Here is an 18,151-nt window from a genome sequence, read left to right as displayed (position 1 = left end):
CGGGAAAAAAAGCACTTTTCTCCAGCAAGTGCATTGCGAGAGCTCTCCGGAGCGGGGAGATATTCCTATTTTAAATTATGGGGAAAGAAGGAAAAGAAAAGAGCAGCTTTTTCTGTCTGGAAAACAGGGAATTCGCCTCCTTTTCCAAAGAAGAAGAAGAAAAAAAAGTTATTTTTTTTTTTTTTTTTTTTTTTTTTGGGTCTTGTGTTGAAGCCCTTGTAATTTATCACTGGAGCCGCTCTGATTTGGTAGCGATGGCGATGCTGGTGTTTAATCCCGAGCCTAACGGTAGCTGGGCTTTGCCCGAGGCCAGGCGGCTCCTTCTCCTCGCAGCCCGGCCCCACATCTGCCAAGAAAACGGGGGTTCCTCCCTCGTATTACCCACAAACCGCTTTATTTTTCCCCCAAAAAAACCCCAACGGTTCAGCCATTCTCTCTATTACATCCCCCCCTCGAAATACCGCATCAAACCCGAGCCAGCGCCACCGTTAAACCTGGATTTAACAAGGAGTGGCGATTTGGGGGGAATTCTCCCTTTTACCTATTTTTAGAGGGAATCCGTTTTAACTCCCGTTAAACACCCCTGAATTTCTTCCCTCCCTTCTCCCCCCACTTTTTTGGCTGGGGAGAACAGGGGAATTTAAAAGCCGCCGGGCGAGCGGTGTCATTTAAAAGCCCGAACAATAGGAGCCGTAAACCGAGACTATAAGAAAGTTGTCGGCAGGGACGTAGGAACCACAAACACATTTCCCCCCCCAACCATACAATGTGGAAACTCTTAAAGGGCGCTATCTGTAGACATCTTGCAATCACTGGTCTTCCTTGTCATCTGAAGGAGAAAGGGGAAAATATATTAAGTGAAGACACACTTTAAAATTACTTATACATTTTAAACATGCTGGCAAAGGGAACTGCCTGATAAACTCTTGCCCAGATTTCCTTTTTTTTTTTTTTTTTTTTCTGGGGTAAATTATTTCAAGTTGTTACACAAATATCTCCCTCCTCTCTCCTTCCCACCCCCCCCTTTCCCCGGATTTAATTCAAACGAAAACAAGCTCCTGCAGCCCCGCAAACAGCCCGGGTTTGGGGCAACGGCAGGGCCGGAGTGGGTGCAAACCCCCACCTCAGCTGCTTTTAGATGTAGAGGGGGGGGGAGGAAATGAGACCGATGATTTAAATCGATTAAAATAGTTAATAACAAGCCGGCACACCGCCTGGGTTTGCAGCCAGGTGGGAGCCGAGCCGGTCCCGGCTGCGCTTGGGCCGGTTCCCCTGAGCCAAAAAATCACCCCAAAGCGGTCGGGGCAGCAAATTATTTCCCTTCCTAACGAATTTCCTAGCCCGGATCGCCGTGTCTGACGGCGAGGGCTTCAGCCAAGAGCACGTTGCCTTCCTGTAAAGCCGCCAGCTCCGAATAAATCCAGCGGCTGAGATTTTGGCCCCGGAATAAGCGCCGCCACTTTCCCACCGTGCGAACCGCGCTCCCTGGCTTTAGGAACGGGATTTATCCGGGAGAGGAGAGAGATGCTAAAAGGAAGGGAAGCTCTGGCGATTTATTTGATTTTTTTTTTAATTTATTTGAGGTATCATTGGATTTTTAATTTTTTTTTCCTTTTTTCCCCCCTTTTTTTCCCTTTTTTTTTTTTCCTTTTTTTCCCCCCTTTTTTTTTTCTGCTTGTAATAAAAAATGGGAAAAGCTCGGGATTCGGGGTAGGAGATGTGCTGCCCCGTGGGGATATCCCTTTGTGGAGTAGGGAGGGAAAAATGGGGCAGCGGGGGATGGAGGTACCGGGAGGAAGGATCCGGCCCCGATGCGCGGTTCGGAGCCCCGGGGGGGTGGAAAGGGGGGGTTGCCCCGACAGCAGAACGGATGGAAGCTCCGCTCTGGGTCTAAAACCGGCAGGATCGGGCCCTCCTTTGCCAAGGGGGTCTCCTGCCGCCTCCCCTTTCCCCCCCCCAGCACTGCCAGCATCTTCAAACGGCGTCCATCGCACAACCTGAGGGTAACGGGGAGGGGGGGGGGGGAAGGTGAGGTTTTTTGTCTTTTTTCCCTTTCTTTTTGTTTTTTTTTTTTTCCTTTCTTTTTTTTTTTTTTTCTTTCCCCCCTAAGTCTCTTTCAAGCTGAATTTATGTTTGTGTGATGAAATGCCCCTCTGTGTTTAACATTCCCAATGATCATTTGTTTCCTTAGCTCCATTACTCCTTTATGAGCGCGCCTTTCGCCCGGGCATGTTTAATCATAACCGCTTACGCAATATTTACTTTGGGATAGATTCACTCAGCCTTATTACATATCAATTATTTCCTTACAACTTCGTTCCACACCAGCTGCTTTGTTATCTGGGCCTGCCACCCTTTTACCCCCCCCTCCCTGCTCCCCCCTCCCCGGTGTGTGGTGGGAAGGGAGGGAGACGTTTGTTTTTCCTAGGATAAAATACTGCTAATAATAATGCAGATTGAGTGGAAGGAGAAGGGGGGGGAGAAGCCCCCCAGCCGGCCGGGCTGGGGATACAGTGCGGCTGGGGATGCTCCGTGATGCTGGGGGGCTGCACCCCCCTGCCCCAAACATTTGGGGTAGAAAAAGGGGGGTACAGGACCGCTGTGGGTCGGGGCCCCATTCCTCACCCCAGGGGCTCCCTCCTTGCGGTGATTTTGGGAGGCGGGCGGGGGGGTTTGGTGGTGGTGTCTCCCTGTTTCCCAAGGATTTGGGGCGCTGCTCCTTGCGCCCTATTTTGGGAGCTGCTCCTTGCGCCCTATTTTGGAGCTGCTCCGCCGGGTTTGCGCCTCGCAGGCTTCGGTGCTGGCGCAGAGAAGAGACTTTCTGCTTTACGGTTCCCCGGGGGACTTTTTTCCCCACCCTCCCGCCGTCTCCTCCGGCAGCCACCCGCCTGGAAAGGACATTTCCAGTCAATCCGAGCCTCCCCCCCCCCTCCCCCCCATCCCTATCCTGGTGGTGAAATAATTTCGATGTCAGTTTTTATCGTGATTTTTACATCGTAAACACGCCGCCGGATTTGGCTTCTCTCTTGCTCCTCTTTCCGATGCTGGATCCCTTGGGATGTCCCAGGGATGGGGTCCCCCCCCCGGGGGGCTGCCTGGGTGCTCCAGGGTGGGTTTCCCTTCACCCAGGTCCCGGCTGGAGGGGGGCAGGAAGGGTTTTAATGTCCCGGTGGCTCCCCCAAACCCACATGTGTCCCCCATCCCTCTGTCCTCCCTCCTCGCCCTCTGCTTTTTACCCTCCCTGCCCCAAAACTCAAGCGGCAGCGGATAGTTTCCCATCTGGGAAGCCCGCAGCCCAGCCCGGATTTCTTTTCTTTTTCACTTTTTAAATTTGTGTTCCCCCCCGATGCCGAAGAGCCTGAGATCCTTGGGTTAAGCCATGTCTTTATAGGGGAAATATATATATTCCTTTACCATCCCTCTGTCCTCCCTCCTCACCCTCTGCTTTTTACCCTTCCTGCCCCAAAACTCAAGCGGCAGCGGATAGTTTCCCATCTGGGAAGCCCGCAGCCCAGCCCGGATTTCTTTTCTTTTTCACTTTTTAAATTTGTGTTCCCCCCCGATGCCGAAGAGCCTGAGATCCTTCGGTTAAACCGGGTCTTTATAGGGGAAATATATATATTCCTTTATGTGGGCTATAAAGCTGCGCTGGGGAAGTCGGTGTCGCAGAGCGGGTTGGTGGTGAACACACCGTGGTGAACTCACCATGACAGGGACCCTGAACCACACCATCACCAAGTAGGGGGGGGGACACACGCAGGTTTGGAGGGTGTCAGGAGTCCAGGCAGGATATGTCAGGGAATTGGGGAGGGCTAATGTTAAATTTCCTGGCTCTGGCGAGCTGGTCTCTCCATCATCTTTACGCGCGCACACGTATATGTGAACAGATGACTTGGCACTGGCCAAAAACACTTAAAATAATGCCTCTGCCTCTGGCCAGGCCTGTGTAAATATCTCACTCTCCCACATGCCCGCCTTGCTTTTCCTGATGCTGCGTTACTTGATCACAAATACATAATTTGCGCGAGTGTGTGTATACACAGGGCTGCTTTGATCTCGGCGCAGAAATGCCCCCCGCCCCCCCCCCCCCACCTCGCCTTCGGAGGGGGCTGCAGCCCCGAGAACAAAAGCGGAGAATAAAAATGGTCAAATAACACATTTTCAAATGGGAAGCGTGTGTCGGCTTCCTCGAGTGGTTCTGGCGCTTGGAAGGTTTTGGAAGGGGGGGGGGTGGGAGAGGGAGAGGGGAGAGAGACTTTATTGAACATATAAATTTAAACTTAGTTACCGCTAACAGTTGCCTTATAAAAGGGGTCCATATAACCCACATCAATTTTTTTTTTTATTTTATTTTATATTTTTTTCTTTTCTCCTGGAGTCCCCAGGCGCGTTTCGCAGCGCACCCGATCTCTTGGCAGCGCCGGCCTGCGAGGAGCGGGGCTGGCTGCGGGCTTGGGCAGGGGGAGATGTTTATTTTTCAGTCATTGTTGGCTCCCTCCCCTGGATTATTTTACTGCTGCAGATTTAAGCCCTCTTACTTATTTCTTGATTCTCTGGCAGCCCTTTCCGCGAGCGCTCCCAGCTCTGCGCTTTCTCCCTCCGCCGTGTCTCGGGGTGGTGAAATTACAGGGTATGAGGGAAATGTGTAAATTATAGGGTTTATTAAAACGTAGGCGAGCGCGGCTCTCTAGGCGAAACAGATGCAGGATGGCTTGAAGTCAGCCAGCCTGACAAACTGCAGAGCAGGGAGGCAGGGGAATCATTAGAGGGACATTTCCCCGCAGGGAGAGAGGAAGCAGCCCCGGGGTGGGGGGGTTGAGGGGGGGGGAAGAAGCTCTGCTGGGCAATTTGGGGCTGCTGAAGGTTGGGGTCCCTCCAGGAGCCCCCCAGAAGCAGGGAGGGTTACCCCTCCTGGGTAGCATCCAGGGTGTTGGGTCCCAGTGAGCTGGAGGAGGCCTCTGGGTGCAGCCTCCCCTCGCTCCCAGCCCCTGGGTGGGGGGGGTCCCAGTGCTCCCTGGAGTTTCTCCCCCCTCCTTCTCTCCCCGCCTGCCCTTGAAGGCGATGATTTATTTAGGCTAAAGCATAATTCTCAGTTTATAGTTTGGCTTCTCCGATATTAACCTCAGCTGCTTTCATGTTAATCTTAAGGATGATGAAGGGACTTTCTGCAGCAGGAGAAAGATCTCGGAAGGACCTCGGGGTTTGGGCACTGAGAATCCCTTTTTCCCCTTTTTCTTCCCTGCAGGGAAGAACAAACTGGGAAGAAATGGAAATATAAAGTGGGGAGGGGGAGAAAAAATACCCTGGACAAGGTGGGATTGGTGCTGCCCCGTTCCCCCAGCAGTGCACCCTGCAGCAGGGACTCAGAGCCCCCCCAGTGCCTGGGAGAAGGGAGGTGGGTAAAGCAGGCTGAGATGCCACCAGGAGGGTGAGGGCTCATGGCAGGAGCCTCTCCAGCTTTCCCTGAGGTCTGGTGGAGAGCGGGGGTCTTCTCCTCGGAGGGGCTGAGAGGCACCATGCATCCAGCACACTGCTGGGCGTTCAGGAGCTGCTGTTGTCCTGCAGGAGAACAGACAAATGCCCAATTGTCCCTTCTCCTCTTATCTCAGAACCCCAGGAGCTGGTCCACGCTCATACCATCACCCTTTTGACCATTGTTATTGCTACTTCCACGCCGACCCCATAATTCAACGGGGAAGGTTGTCTTGAAGACACCTTCTCAACCATGAGTAACCTCACACACCACCTCCTTCCACGCCTGGGGCCACGATGTCCCTGCAGAAGTATTTGCTTTCACCAAAAACACGCTAGGAAAGCAAGCTGTGCTCTTTTAGCTGCCTGGATGATACGCTTCAGCATATGGCAGCGAGGCTTAAAACAAGGTAGCAAGCCAGGCAACCTTGCCCGGGCTACTGGGATGGCCCTCTGTGGATGCCAAGTGGTCCAAGGTAAATAGTTGGAGTGTTGCTTGTAGTCCCTTGGAAAGTTTCATCAGCCCTTTCGTACGGCGAGACGCAGGGCGCAGCCTCGGAGCTGCAGAAAATCAGCACTTAGGGAAATCTTGCGCCTCCGTAGTCCCAAAATATTGATTTCGGCCATAAAAAATTCTGTAACGGGGATCCTGGGGACGTTCTCTCCTCTCCCTCCAACCACCCCGACCGAGCCTTTTCGCATCGCTCTCGTTTCGACGCCTCGTGGAGCCGGTGAAGTTCTTTATTTATTCACGTATTTTGTGTTTGGTTTGGAGGGCGTCGGATCTTGGCCGAGCAGCCGAAAGCAGACAGAAAGGTTAACAAAAGAAAACGTTATTGACTAATCCCTTCGCACACTCCGTCTGAGGTAACTAAAGCAGGGTCATAAAAAGAGTAATTAAGAAGGGCATTGCAGTATTTATGCAACTCTCGTCTCCGAGAGCCCGGTTTGGGGCTGTTCTCCACGATGTGACCATCATCCCCTCCTGCTCCTTGGTCTGTGGGTGGGTGAGAGAGGCTGCCCACCTCTCCCTCAGCCTTCCTCAGTTTTACAGCACTGGTTGTCAGTCTTGAATCTCAATTTATGGCCTGAAAGCTCATCTATGAGCTCATCTGCTATTCTTCCCTCTTTTTTTTTTTTTCTTTTTCTTTTTTTTTTTTTTCCTAGTTTCTAGCTACTGCGTTAATTTAAGAGGAATACGTGGAATAGGAAACGGTGCTTATGCAGCTCTGGGAGAAGCCCTCTGTGAATGGAAGAGGAGACAGGTTCTGGGTAGTAGAGGCTGGAGGAGCAGCTGGATTTTAAATAACAAGGATGTGGAAGAGCTCAGAGTGAATAGTGGGAAAGGGAAAAGAGGGCATGTCAGCGGGGAGCAGGAGGAGAGAGCCTCCTCGCCGAGCTCAGTTCCTCCTCTGGGGAAGCCCTTGCTCTAGGCAGATGCAGGAATTGGTGAGAGCTTCGTTTTCTCATTCGGTGAAGTTTCCGAGCTAAAATGCCTTTGAAAAGACAAGCAGATTTGCAAATAAAGGACTGTCAAAACCAGCTCCTCAGTTCAGATTTCTCTCGTTTTCGAAACAGGAATGGGAGTCGAGCGGGGCTGGTTGCTGAATGGAAATGTGCCTAATGCGACGTGGAGAGAGCTTATGCACTCAACAGTTGTATTCTCAGTGCAAATAGGAGGCTTTTGTGCCATTTGATATTTCAGCAAAAGCTGAAAAGGAAATGAAGCAAACCCGTCTGCGCTTCCAGAGGGAATTGTGCAGCGTGCATGCTGGAAATATCTCCCTCTTTTCCCTTGGCTATTTTTATGTTACCTTAGATCACGACCCTGGATTCTTTGATTGATACTTCTGGGGTGCTGTTATTATTCCTAATAGTATTTGCTTTCTATTTTTGACTGTTTTTTTTTTTTTTTAATGATTTTTTCTGAGATGACAAGGTTGTGTCCTCTCTTTTGCCGCGGGCTCAGCCTGGGGGGAAGGAGACCTTTGCATAGATGTCTATACTTCACCTCCCTGCTTATCTCAACCATATGTAATTCTTCCAGTGCTCTGCTGATTGCCGAGACACACACGATGTGGCGAGTGCGAGGCTCATTCCTCTGGCGTAGAGGACCAGGGGAGTGGGGTTCATGTGTTTGGAAACATCAGGACAGCTGGCCAGGCAGTAGCTATCAAGTGTGAGGGTGATTAACTGAATGGAAGCCTGGAGGCTGGAGCAGCAGAAGTAGCGGGCTGTGGAGATGGAAGAAGGCAGGTGTCAAGTGTTGGCTCTCAGCTGCACATGGAGCTCGTGTTATTCCATGATCTAATGCCCAGGCCAGTCACCCCCTAGTACTGAGCTTAGATGTTCCCCAACTAATGAACTAAACAAAGCAAAGGTGCCAGATGAAGAGCCTCTGGTTAAAATTGTCCTGCTAGAGCTTTGGTTGTGTTCGTAGGGTGTGTAGGCAATATTCCTGACTGATGTAAATACCCAGAAGAGAGTGCAAAAGGCTGGTTGTGTGCAGGAGACAGGGATAAAATGGGCGTTATTCAGCAGGATGGAGATCCTGCCTTGCTCCTCAGCAGGTCTGAGCTTCTGCTGCTGAAGTCAAGTGGCTTGGACAGTTGCCTGTTGCTCTCTGCTCCTCTGGGCTGCTCCTTCTGCTACAGCTGGATCCATCGGGCTGTGACTCTCTTCCCACTCCTCTGCCAGCCTTGCCCATCCATGTCACGTTCCAGAAGAGGAAGGTCACATAACTCACTCATGGTTTCCCTCTTGTGCCGTCTGCCTTTGAAGTCACTGCGTTTTGAGCATCGGGTCCACTCTTGCTGATTTGTGGGTTCTAAGTGTCTCAGCAAGCACATCTGTTGTGACAACAGGGTTTTTTTACCTCTGTGGGACAGTGGCAGTTGTCCCTGCCTGGGCAGCTCTTGCCAGACAGGGACAATCGTCTCTTGGTGATTGAGGTGGGCTTGGAGAGATGTGAGATTTGGTTCCTCAGAGCAAAACCAACATGAGAGCTGCCACATGAAGTGGGCACCAGGCACGAGTGTTGTGGTTTTGAGTGTTTATACGCCAATATGGGTATTCACCATATACTTCATGCCTAAAATTGCCTTAGTCCATTGTAACGATCCCTGTGGAGGTGAGTGATGAGTCTCTCTCCTGCCTGCTGCAGTGCCTTCAGTTCCTCTTACCACCACTTGGGACCCGGCATCTATTTTACACACAAAGACAGAAAAGAGTGAAGGATTGTGTTGTGTGAGGACGGATGGAGAATGGGAGTCCTGAGAATTCCCAGCCGAGGCTCGGCGGAGGCGCAAATGAAGCAAAACTGAAGCGGGCTCCTCGGGGAGAGGGATTGCTGCTGGTGGGATAGCAGCTAAAGCGGTACTGGCTTTTCCATTTGAAAAGGAAGAGCAAGGATGTGGGAAGGGAAGAGGGATACGAGTCCACTGTGGGAGAGCAGAGGCTGAAAGGAGGCCCCAGCATGAATTCTTCCCTTCCCGCTAACGGGGGAGCGTTTTCTCTAGTCTGTGCAGAACGTGATACTCTCTTAGGAGTGACCCCGCTGACCTCCCGCCTCCTGATAGGATGGCGAGTAAGTGAGTGCAAAATAAATGGCACCAAATAGGCCTTTTCAAAGAGAACGAGGGAAATAAATCAGGTTATTCTGGTGCGGCATTGACAGCACGTCAAAACAACTCCCCAAAGCGTGAAACTTGGCTGGGGAATGGTAATTCCACTGCCATGATACTTACATGCCAGATGTATGGCTTATCATCGTGTCTGTCTGTCTGTCTACCTGTCTGCCTACCTGCTGTTACTGTAGTATCAATTTTTTAAGTGCACACAAGCTATTTATGATCTTATCGCCCCTTCCAGAGCGGGAAGTGGGATCCCAACGTGTGAGAGTTACTCAGGGAGGAAAATCTGCAAGATTGTAATGGCTGGTGACTCAACGCAGCCAAATAATCTCCTAATCAATGCCGTAGTAGATTGATGGTTGTATTTTTACTTACTGCAGAAGCTCTGCAGTCTTGCTGAGACACAGAGGTGCTAAGGCAGGTGGATGATAGAAGAGCCCAATGGATGCTGCAGACTCAGGCTGGTACTCAAGGCTTGGACTACCCCTAGACCACTTTTTCTTAAAAAACAGTGACAAACAGATCTAGAGCTTGTCCTGGCAGAAAAAAAAAAAAACAAAAAACCTGCATTATATCGTATTGTGCCGAGACCAAGCCTTCATAATGCACACAGAAAATCACTGCTGGGTAATTCCACCAGGAAACTGAGAAACGAAACCCAAACACGATGAACACCTCCAAAGCCCTCGGCATTGATCTGTGCTCATCAGTAAGAGCTGATGAACGAGGTGTAAGAGAGGGGGGCTAGAGAGCTCCACACCCTCTCCTGTGTGGTTCTCTGGACGCACGTCGCTGAACGCGCTGTGTACAGGACTCTTTGAGAGGGGAGCACATTTGTGGATTTCATGCCTGTGAGCTTCATGGTTCCCCCAGTAGGAGCAGAATAAAGGAGGCTTAGAAATGCTGATGAAGTTAGTTAGTATACTGGAACATTCCTGTAGATTTCTATAAGTTCAGAAAAAACTGTAGAAAATTATACTCTCTAGTAATTTCCAGGGCTTAAAGCCTGAGCTCATATCCAGTAGTGCAGCTGCTGTAAATTTATACTAATTAGCAGTAGTCTGAGTAATTTGGGGAGTCGTTAATGTTTTGGCATTTGTATGCTTGCTTGTTTTTCTCTTTGGAGGATTAGGGGGAAATATATCTGTGCTGCACATTGGATCTGGTGGCAGGAGGCGGGGGGGGGGGGGTTCTGTTGCCAGTTTTGGCCCAGATTTCCCCGCTGTTCAGAGCGTGTTTGTAGAAGCAGAGCTCAGGACACGGCCGAGGACTGGAGCACACAGGCCCCCTTGATGCCAAGCAAGCCCCGTGGTTTAGTACCAGCAACGCTGTCCGTTGGGTATTTTGTGTTTCTGAAGGTGATCTTGGAGCTGTCTGTGTCCTCTCTGGGTGGGGAAGTGTCGGGGTCTGACGGAGCACGATGTGCTTTAAAAAAAATCACCGTTGTCCGTGAGAGGTGGATGAGACAGGAGTAGCAGCAGCACCCAGATATGATGCCTCATCCATAAAATATTCCTGATCCACAGGCATCCTTTCTGCCTAGGCTGAAATTTAGCAATTTAGGACTGAGTTGCTGTGTAAGATGTCTCTCATTTCTTTTATCTTTCACTCTCGGAAATGGCCAGGACAACAGCAGCATCTGTCCTACTCTGTCTGCACGGAGACCTTAATAATGTAACCAGGGGTTAAATATGTACCCAAATAGGTACCCCTGTGTCACAGCGTGGGAGGCATCATGCTGTACCACTTCTATGCCCTGTTTGGCTTCAAAGGTCTTGCACTTAGAATCGTAGAATGGTTAGAGTTGGAAGGGACCTTAGAGATCATCAAGTTCCAACCCCCTGCCCTGGGCAGGGACACCTCCCACCAGACCAGGTTGCTCCAAGCCCCATCCAGCCCGGCCTTGAACCCCTCCAGGGATGGGGCATTCATGACTTCCCTGGGCAACCTGTTCCAGTGCTTCACCACCCTCACAGTAAAGAATTTCTTCCTAATATCTAATCTAAATCTGCCCTCCAACTTAACGTGGATGGATCTGTTTGTAGGAGTAGGAGAGCTGGAGACCCAGCCAAGCTCAGACTCGTGGAGCCAAGCTCATCACATGTATGAGTCGAGGATAAGAGCTCCAAAAAGTAGATACTTAGTTCAATCTGGTTATTTAGGCTCTCTTTGTTATTGGTAGATGAGTAGGGACAAGTCAACCCTACTGTTGCGGGGAGGACTAGACACAACACCTTTCTTTTGACTTCAGCAAGACTAGAGTGGTCTAAATGCCCAACGTGAAGGAGAAAATGGTCCCACACAATTGCTCAGTAGCAAGACAGGAGCAGAGCCCAGGTTTCATAATTTCCCAGTCCCAGCACTTCCACCTTGTTTATTATCCCAATATCCCCTATCACCTTGGTTTATAAGCACCACACTTCGAACGAGAGAAAGGGGAGATGTCACACGTGACTTGGGCCGCGTGTGTAATTGCCCGGTAGTTGGATGTGGGAGCCCTGCTACTGGAAGATAAGGGAGGGGTGACACCACGTGAGGAGGGACCACCTGCCTCATGGAGTGCAGGCGCTCACAATTACAGGTGACCACGTAATAGCCCCTTAATCCAGAGGGGTCCCCAGAACATCCACCTCATACGCTGCAGGCCGTAAAACACTTCCCAACACCCTATAACAAATTTAAGACCGCTAGTACAAAAGACCAAAAGCCACAAAAAAACTCCAACACGCAGGAGAGATCAAGGGCATTGCCAGTGTCCCGGGTCCTGGCAGTAGCAGGGAAATTGTTAGGTGAAAATGTCCAGATGATCTTAGGAAGTGGACCATGGCCCACCCTACAGAGGAAAGCAAGAAAACCTTACCAGTCCCTGCCAAATCTGACCCGAGGGGAAATTCTTTCCTGAATACAGGCCAAAACCCAAAGTAATTGCACATGTACTCTTTAAAAATGGATTTTATTTAGGAGAAACACATTGTCATCATCATCCTGTAAACTGCGCCAAATGTGTGCTAAGGACTTCCCATAGAAGTAGAAGTGGAAAAGCTATCGGGATTTTTGGGGAGAAATGCTGCGAGGAGTGAGGTACCTCCATCCCACCACAACCTGATCAGTGCTAGATGGAGGACCCTCTGTAGATACTCCGGGTTTCTTGGGGAAAGAGGCATTTCCTCATTTTTTTTTTCTTACCAGAGTCCCCAGACAGCTGTGGTACATTGGATTTATGGCTTATAATCAATCTCTGTCTTTTGAAAGCAAGAAAAAGCCTTTTGGAGGGTTTACTCAAGGTCTTGGCCTGAGGAACCTTGCTCAGGGTTGGTACATCCATCGTGGGTGATTTAGCATAATGCCTCTACTCTCTGCCTCCGATGAAATCCTCTCTGATGCACGGGGCTTGTAAAAACCCTAAGTGCCACTTAAATCCAGGCAGTGGATACTGAAGGACTTGTTCTCCTGGCAAATTGGCTTCTGTTTCCTGTGGTCCCAACCCGGTTTCTCTTTTTTCCATCTCTGTTCCCTTTGACTCGACTCTTCTGTTCTCGGTTACGGCCGCAGTTGCGGGGAGAGCTCTGTCGAGGCTGCAGTTTAACTGTGTCTGTACGAAGCAGATGGATTTTAGAGCCTTTGCCAGCAAGACTTACCCAAATTAGAGGGCTGCTGAGTTCCCAGCCTCACTAATGTAGCCAGGTCTATGCTCTGGATGGAATTAATAGAGGGGCTGGGGGGGAATGAATAGGTGCTCGCTTGGTCTCGTACACCCTTTGGCAAAGTTGTGTGATGCTGAAGGCCCCCTATTTCCAAGCCCACCACGGGATCTCAGAGTACTTGTCCTAGCCAAGACCATAATACTAAGTCACACCGTCATGAAAGGCATCAAACTACTCCACCGTTTTACAGATGGGCCCATCATTGTCAAAAAAAATGGCCCAAAATTGAACAGAGCAACCAGTCTTGGACTTTTCATGCTCCTGCCCGGTGTGTGGGGCCCAAAGATTATTACCGGGTGGGGGGGATCAGGGCAGATGTGACCAGTCTCCCCAGGGTACTGCTCTGGGACCATCTGGGAGTGTGGGACATGCTGCTGGCCTGGAGACCCCGTGGTGTAATAAGGACACTTCTGCACTAGGGACTGAACAAACACCACCCAGGAGCTCCCAAAGGGGGTTGAGCAACAGCTCCTACTCCCAGGGTTTCAAAAAGCTGTCAGAGATGTAGGTATTTTCCATCCCACTGACTTTGAAGTGGATGCCTAACTCTCTTGATCTGGTCCCATGGTTGTGTTGTGACAAGGAACTAATAGTTCCAGCTCCATAGGGAGGAGAAGTTGGGGCAGGGAGGACCTCAGCTAGGGACTGCCTTAGGGTGAGGTCTTAGCCCTGTGACAGAGGTGCATGCCATGGGTGGATCCATCCTCCCTGCTCCACCCCAATGACTTTGTATGACTTTGTCTCTCTTCTGGCTGTGCTGAGGAGCCTCTCTGGCCCCAGGAGGGTGGCTCATGGGCAGCCTGGGCAGTGGCTGCTGTTGGGAACCTGGAAATGTGCTGTTCCTCTGAGAAAAGCCTTTGGCAGAGGGAGTGCTGTGAGCTGTTTCCATCACGCCTGGCTGATGGGCAGAGATGATCCAAGACAATTGGTTCAAGCAGCTGCAACTTCATTCTTCTTCTTGGCCCTGAAACTTCTCTGGGTGGACATCCAGAGCCGGCCTCCCTCGGAATTCCCTCTCAGGAAGCTCAGGCTGATTTCTGAGCACGCTGAGCTTTCTTGGCAGCTTGGGTTTGAGGGGAGCCTTGCTGTAGGCTCCCTTCTCAGCCCTGCTGAGAGCCAGGAGGAGCGAGGTCCATGCTGAGAACTGGGTGCCAGCCCTCCCAGCCAGCGTTTTCCACTTGAGCCCTTGCTCATCCAGTTGTCGTTGCAAAAAGTAAAACAAGATTTAATGACAGCTAACCTGTCAAAGCTGAAGAGCCAAGTGTTGCTGAGGGACTGTTGGCATCTATTTTTTTTAATAGAAGGATTTTATATCTCTCTCTCTATATATATATATATTTGGAAGAAGCAGGTTAAAAGCAAAAGCCAGTGTTAAAGTTAAAGCGTGCATGAAAGAAATAAAAATAGCCCAGGCTGGATGAGGTGGGGAGGAGAGGAGGTTGCACTATTTCCATTAAAAATGACATTGAAGTGGAGAGTGAGCTTGAAATTTTGACAGGAGCGTGTACACCCCCTTCGGAGCCTGCTCCTGTAGTGCAGGGGCTGCAGGGCTCTTCTTCCCAACCATCGCTTCTGAGTCGGGTGTGGGGAAAGTTCACTGAAAAGAGGGATCAGGGGATATTTTGTGAAAGGCTGGCATCGGAATCGGGTCCTACAGATAAACCACTCTCCTGCTGGGGATTTGATTTGGGAACTAACTGGTGAGCTCCTCTTTGAGAAGGGAAAAAAAGCATTAAAGGACGCACTCGGGTGCTGTTCCTGTTTCTGAAGATCCATGAACAGAGCAGGGGGCGTTTGTCTGGACTTTAATAAAGCCCAGTTCCTCCACATTTCAGCACCTGCTGAGCCTCAAGGCCAGGGTGGAGCACGTTCACTGGGAAATTGGTCCCAAATTGCCACGTGGGAGGGCTGGGACTTTGCCTCTGCCCGTGGAGCTTGGCTTTGCCCCACGCTCCTGGCTGTGAGGGCTCCAATGGGATGGGGGGGCTCCAATGGGATGTGGGGGCTCCAATGGGATGTGAGCAGCTGCTTCTCCTTCCGAAACCGCTCTAGGGAAACCATACCCAAAAAGTCATGGAAAGGCAAAAGGCATGAACATAAGGGGAAGAAGAAAAAAAAAAGCAAGCAAAACTCAAACTAAAACAAAAAAAATTTCCCCTCTCCTTCCTTCTCTCCATGACTTTAAATGGATGGTTTAAAGCAGAGAGACCTGTTTCGACTCAACCGAGCAGGACCATCCTGCTGGTGTTACCAAAACGGGGCAGAGCCTGGTCCATCCCCACGGGCCCCACATCCCGGGGTGGCTGTGGTGGCTGTAACCCCCACCCCACGGGCTCGGCTGGGCCGGGCAGAGCATTAATAACCCCAGGGGGAAGGTTCATGCTGCTCTGGCCAGAACAGGCCTCGCCGCGCAGCCAGCCCCGAGCCAGTCGTAGGGGTCAAGCTAATGCTGACACTGGGGCCTTTGATTGCGTTTGATTCATGTGGGTCCACCACTGGTAGGTCAGATGGGCCGTTAATCCCCTGGTCCCTTCCCCCTTCCTGAGCCAAAAAAAAAAAAAAAGGAAAATGAGAAATAAGTTTAGCAGGAGACTTCCCGGCTCGCTTCAAGGCTTGGGATGCGAGATGGATGAGAGGTCTGGGTCTTCAGAAATGTGTTTCCTCCCTGCTTTGGTGCGTTTTTTGGGTAACCTAGTGAATAAAATGTGTTGGAGGGGGGAAAAAAAAATCTCAGCTGACGCATGGAGCAGGGCTGGGGCTGGTGGTAGGATGGTCAGAGCAAGTTTCAGGAGGATCCAGGCTCCTTGGGAAGCCGTGGGAGAAAGGGGGTGACCCAACTTTGCTTTTCTGTATTTTAATCCCAGGGATTAAATTTCTATTTAATCTGGGCGCTCGGTGGGTCGGAGGAGGCAGAGTTGGTTGCAAAACTCTTCTTCTCTGCCCGTCACCCGTCCGTAGGAGAGAGCTGTAGCCCTGCTTGAAGATGTCTTTGTAGATGGATGGTTTTTTCTCTTTGATAAAATGCATTTTTGTTGCAAAAATAGGCAGTTTGTAGGCGCCCTCAGCCAAGACACGGAAGGTGGTTGCTGGAACCGGACTGCAGGGATAAACCATCCTCGGTGGGCAATCCTGAGGGAGTGATTCCTGCTGGGAAGATGGGGTTGGGAGACTCTCCCCCCCAAGGCTGGATGCTCCGGAGGGTCCCCCCGGGGTGTGCGGGGATGGGGGGGGGCACGGAGGCTCTGCCCTTGGCCAGGGATGCGGGGCTGCCCCGTCTGTTCCATCCATCCCCCTGGGAGTGAGGAGAAGCGATCTCGGAGGATTTAGGAAGAAGAACAGACCGGGGAACAAGCAGCAGCCGGAGGGGGTCCCGGGGGGGGGCGACACCCCCTCAATTGGAGGCTGAAAATAGCGGCTGCCGGGCCCCGGGCCGTGGAAGCTGCTGTGGGCAAATGACCAATTAGGGAATCTTTGTCAGATTCGGGAAAGCCGAGATAAGTCTCTTTTATCAGCCTATAAAAATACCACTTTCACTTATCTGGAGCTACCTACGCCGCCCAGCTGCGGGAGCCGGGAGGGGGGGGGAGCGGAGCCGCTCGGCAGACAGAGGAGGAGTTAGGGATGTGCTTGACAGCGGATGGGGGGGGTTTTGGAAAACCATTTTTCTGCCGGAAAACCAGCCTTCTCCCCTCTTCCCCCCGGAGCCCACCCCGCAGCCTGCCCGTTGCGGGGGAACCCCGCACCCTCAGGACCCCAAACTTTGCCTTTCCCTCTTATTTTCCACCCTTTTTTCCCCCGGCATCATGTCAGGGGAGGGGGGGGGTCCCTGACGCCGTGGGGTTCCCCACATCCGTGGGTCCGGGGTGTTTTCTGGACACCCAAAAGCATTTATTCTGCATCTGTGCAGGATCCGCCCCCAACGCATCTCCGGATGGATGGATGGGTGGATGGATGCCCCCCCCTCCCGCCCCCCCCAAACAGCGGATCAAGACGTGGAGAGAGTGCTAACATGCATTCCTACTGTGGGAAAACATGCTGCACTTTGATTATTTTTCTCTGTGGTTTCCAGTCTCTTCGGGCTGTAGGAAAACGATCAGATAGAGCGTGGAGAGGGGGAAGGAAAAAAAAAAAAAATCCCATTAGGCAACTCAAATCAAATCAATGCTTTCTACTTTTTTTTTTTTTTTTTTTGAGGGGAGGGGGGTGTTGGCGGAGAGAAAAATGCGGGGAAAACTACGGTTTTGGTTAAAATACAGCAAGTAGGTTTGGGCAGGTGAGGCAGCGTGGAGAGGAGCCAGCTCCCTCGTCCCCCCCAGGGTCGAGGTCCACAGGAACCCCCTCCTCATTATTTATTTTTTTTTAAGGCGGAACGAGCAAATCCGGCTGGCGCAGACAAAATTCAATCTTCTCTAGGAAGCCTTAACCCACGCGGGATGAGGGCGTTTGCTAAACCTTGGCTGTCGTGCGTGGGGACAGAGGGGGGGTGAAGGTCTTCTCCTGGGGCTTGGGCAGGCGAAGGTCTTCTCCTGGTCTTCTCCTGGGGCTTGGGCAGGCGAAGGTCTTCTCCTGGGGCTTGGGCAGGCGAAGGTCTTCTCCTGGTCTTCTCCTGGGGCTTGGGCAGGCGAAGGTCTTCTCCTGGGGCTTGGGCAGGCGAAGGTCTTCTCCTGGTCTTCTCCTGGGGCTTGGGCAGGCGAAGGTCTTCTCCTGGGGCTTGGGCAGGCGAAGGTCTTCTCCTGGTCTTCTCCTGGGGCTTGGGCAGGCGAAGGTCTTCTCCTGGGGCTTGGGCAGGCGAAGGTCTTCCCGACGACGGGCGGGAATTGATTTTAGATTTCTCTTTTATGTCGGGTCTGGTTTCTGGTGATTAAATTTCTCTCTTATGTGGACTGAACCTAGGGATAACTGACTAATAACATGCCACTTGGCGCCAACACGGGGTCTCGAGGCCTTTAATCGGCAAGATGCACAAGAGAACAGAGAGAAACACAGAGCAGGACAAAACTTCCACCAACTCTTTTTAGCCTCCTTGGTCTCTGCCTCGGCGGAGTTGTGTGGTGTGGTGTGTGTGTGTGTGTGTGTTTTTTTTTTTTTTTTTTCTTCATCTTTTCAGTATTTCCTGCTAAACTCGTAAACTTTATTTGATTTACAGCTATTTCATGAACCTGCTTAAACTAACATATGTTCCGTCTTGTCCAACTGAATCATAAAAAACAATCTTGGATCCAAACGAGATTTTTTTTTTCTTTTCTTTTCTTTTTTTTTTTTTTTTCTTTCTTTCTTTAAGAAACGAGTTATTAATGACAGAAAATAGACATTGTCTTGAACGGCGGCTACTCGGAGCGGGGA

General features: G+C 51.0%; 1 protein-coding gene across 1 annotated transcript in view; it reads left to right on the top strand.

The window, feature by feature from the left end:
- Positions 1–254: 254 nt before the first annotated feature.
- TBX5 (T-box 5) overlaps positions 255–18,151 on the top strand; it is a 77,624-nt gene continuing 59,727 nt past the window's right edge. The window contains exons 1-2 of the mRNA XM_014961238.1: positions 255–288; positions 1,341–1,395. Of these exons, the coding sequence (XP_014816724.1) occupies positions 255–288; positions 1,341–1,395 (89 nt within the window). The remainder of the gene's footprint in view (positions 289–1,340; positions 1,396–18,151) is intronic.

This window comes from Calidris pugnax, unplaced genomic scaffold (genome assembly GCF_001431845.1).
Source record: "Calidris pugnax isolate Ruff unplaced genomic scaffold, ASM143184v1 scaffold32, whole genome shotgun sequence".
In the NCBI taxonomy this organism is placed as follows: domain Eukaryota; kingdom Metazoa; phylum Chordata; class Aves; order Charadriiformes; family Scolopacidae; genus Calidris; species Calidris pugnax.
This window is presented reverse-complemented; position numbering and strand designations above follow the sequence as displayed.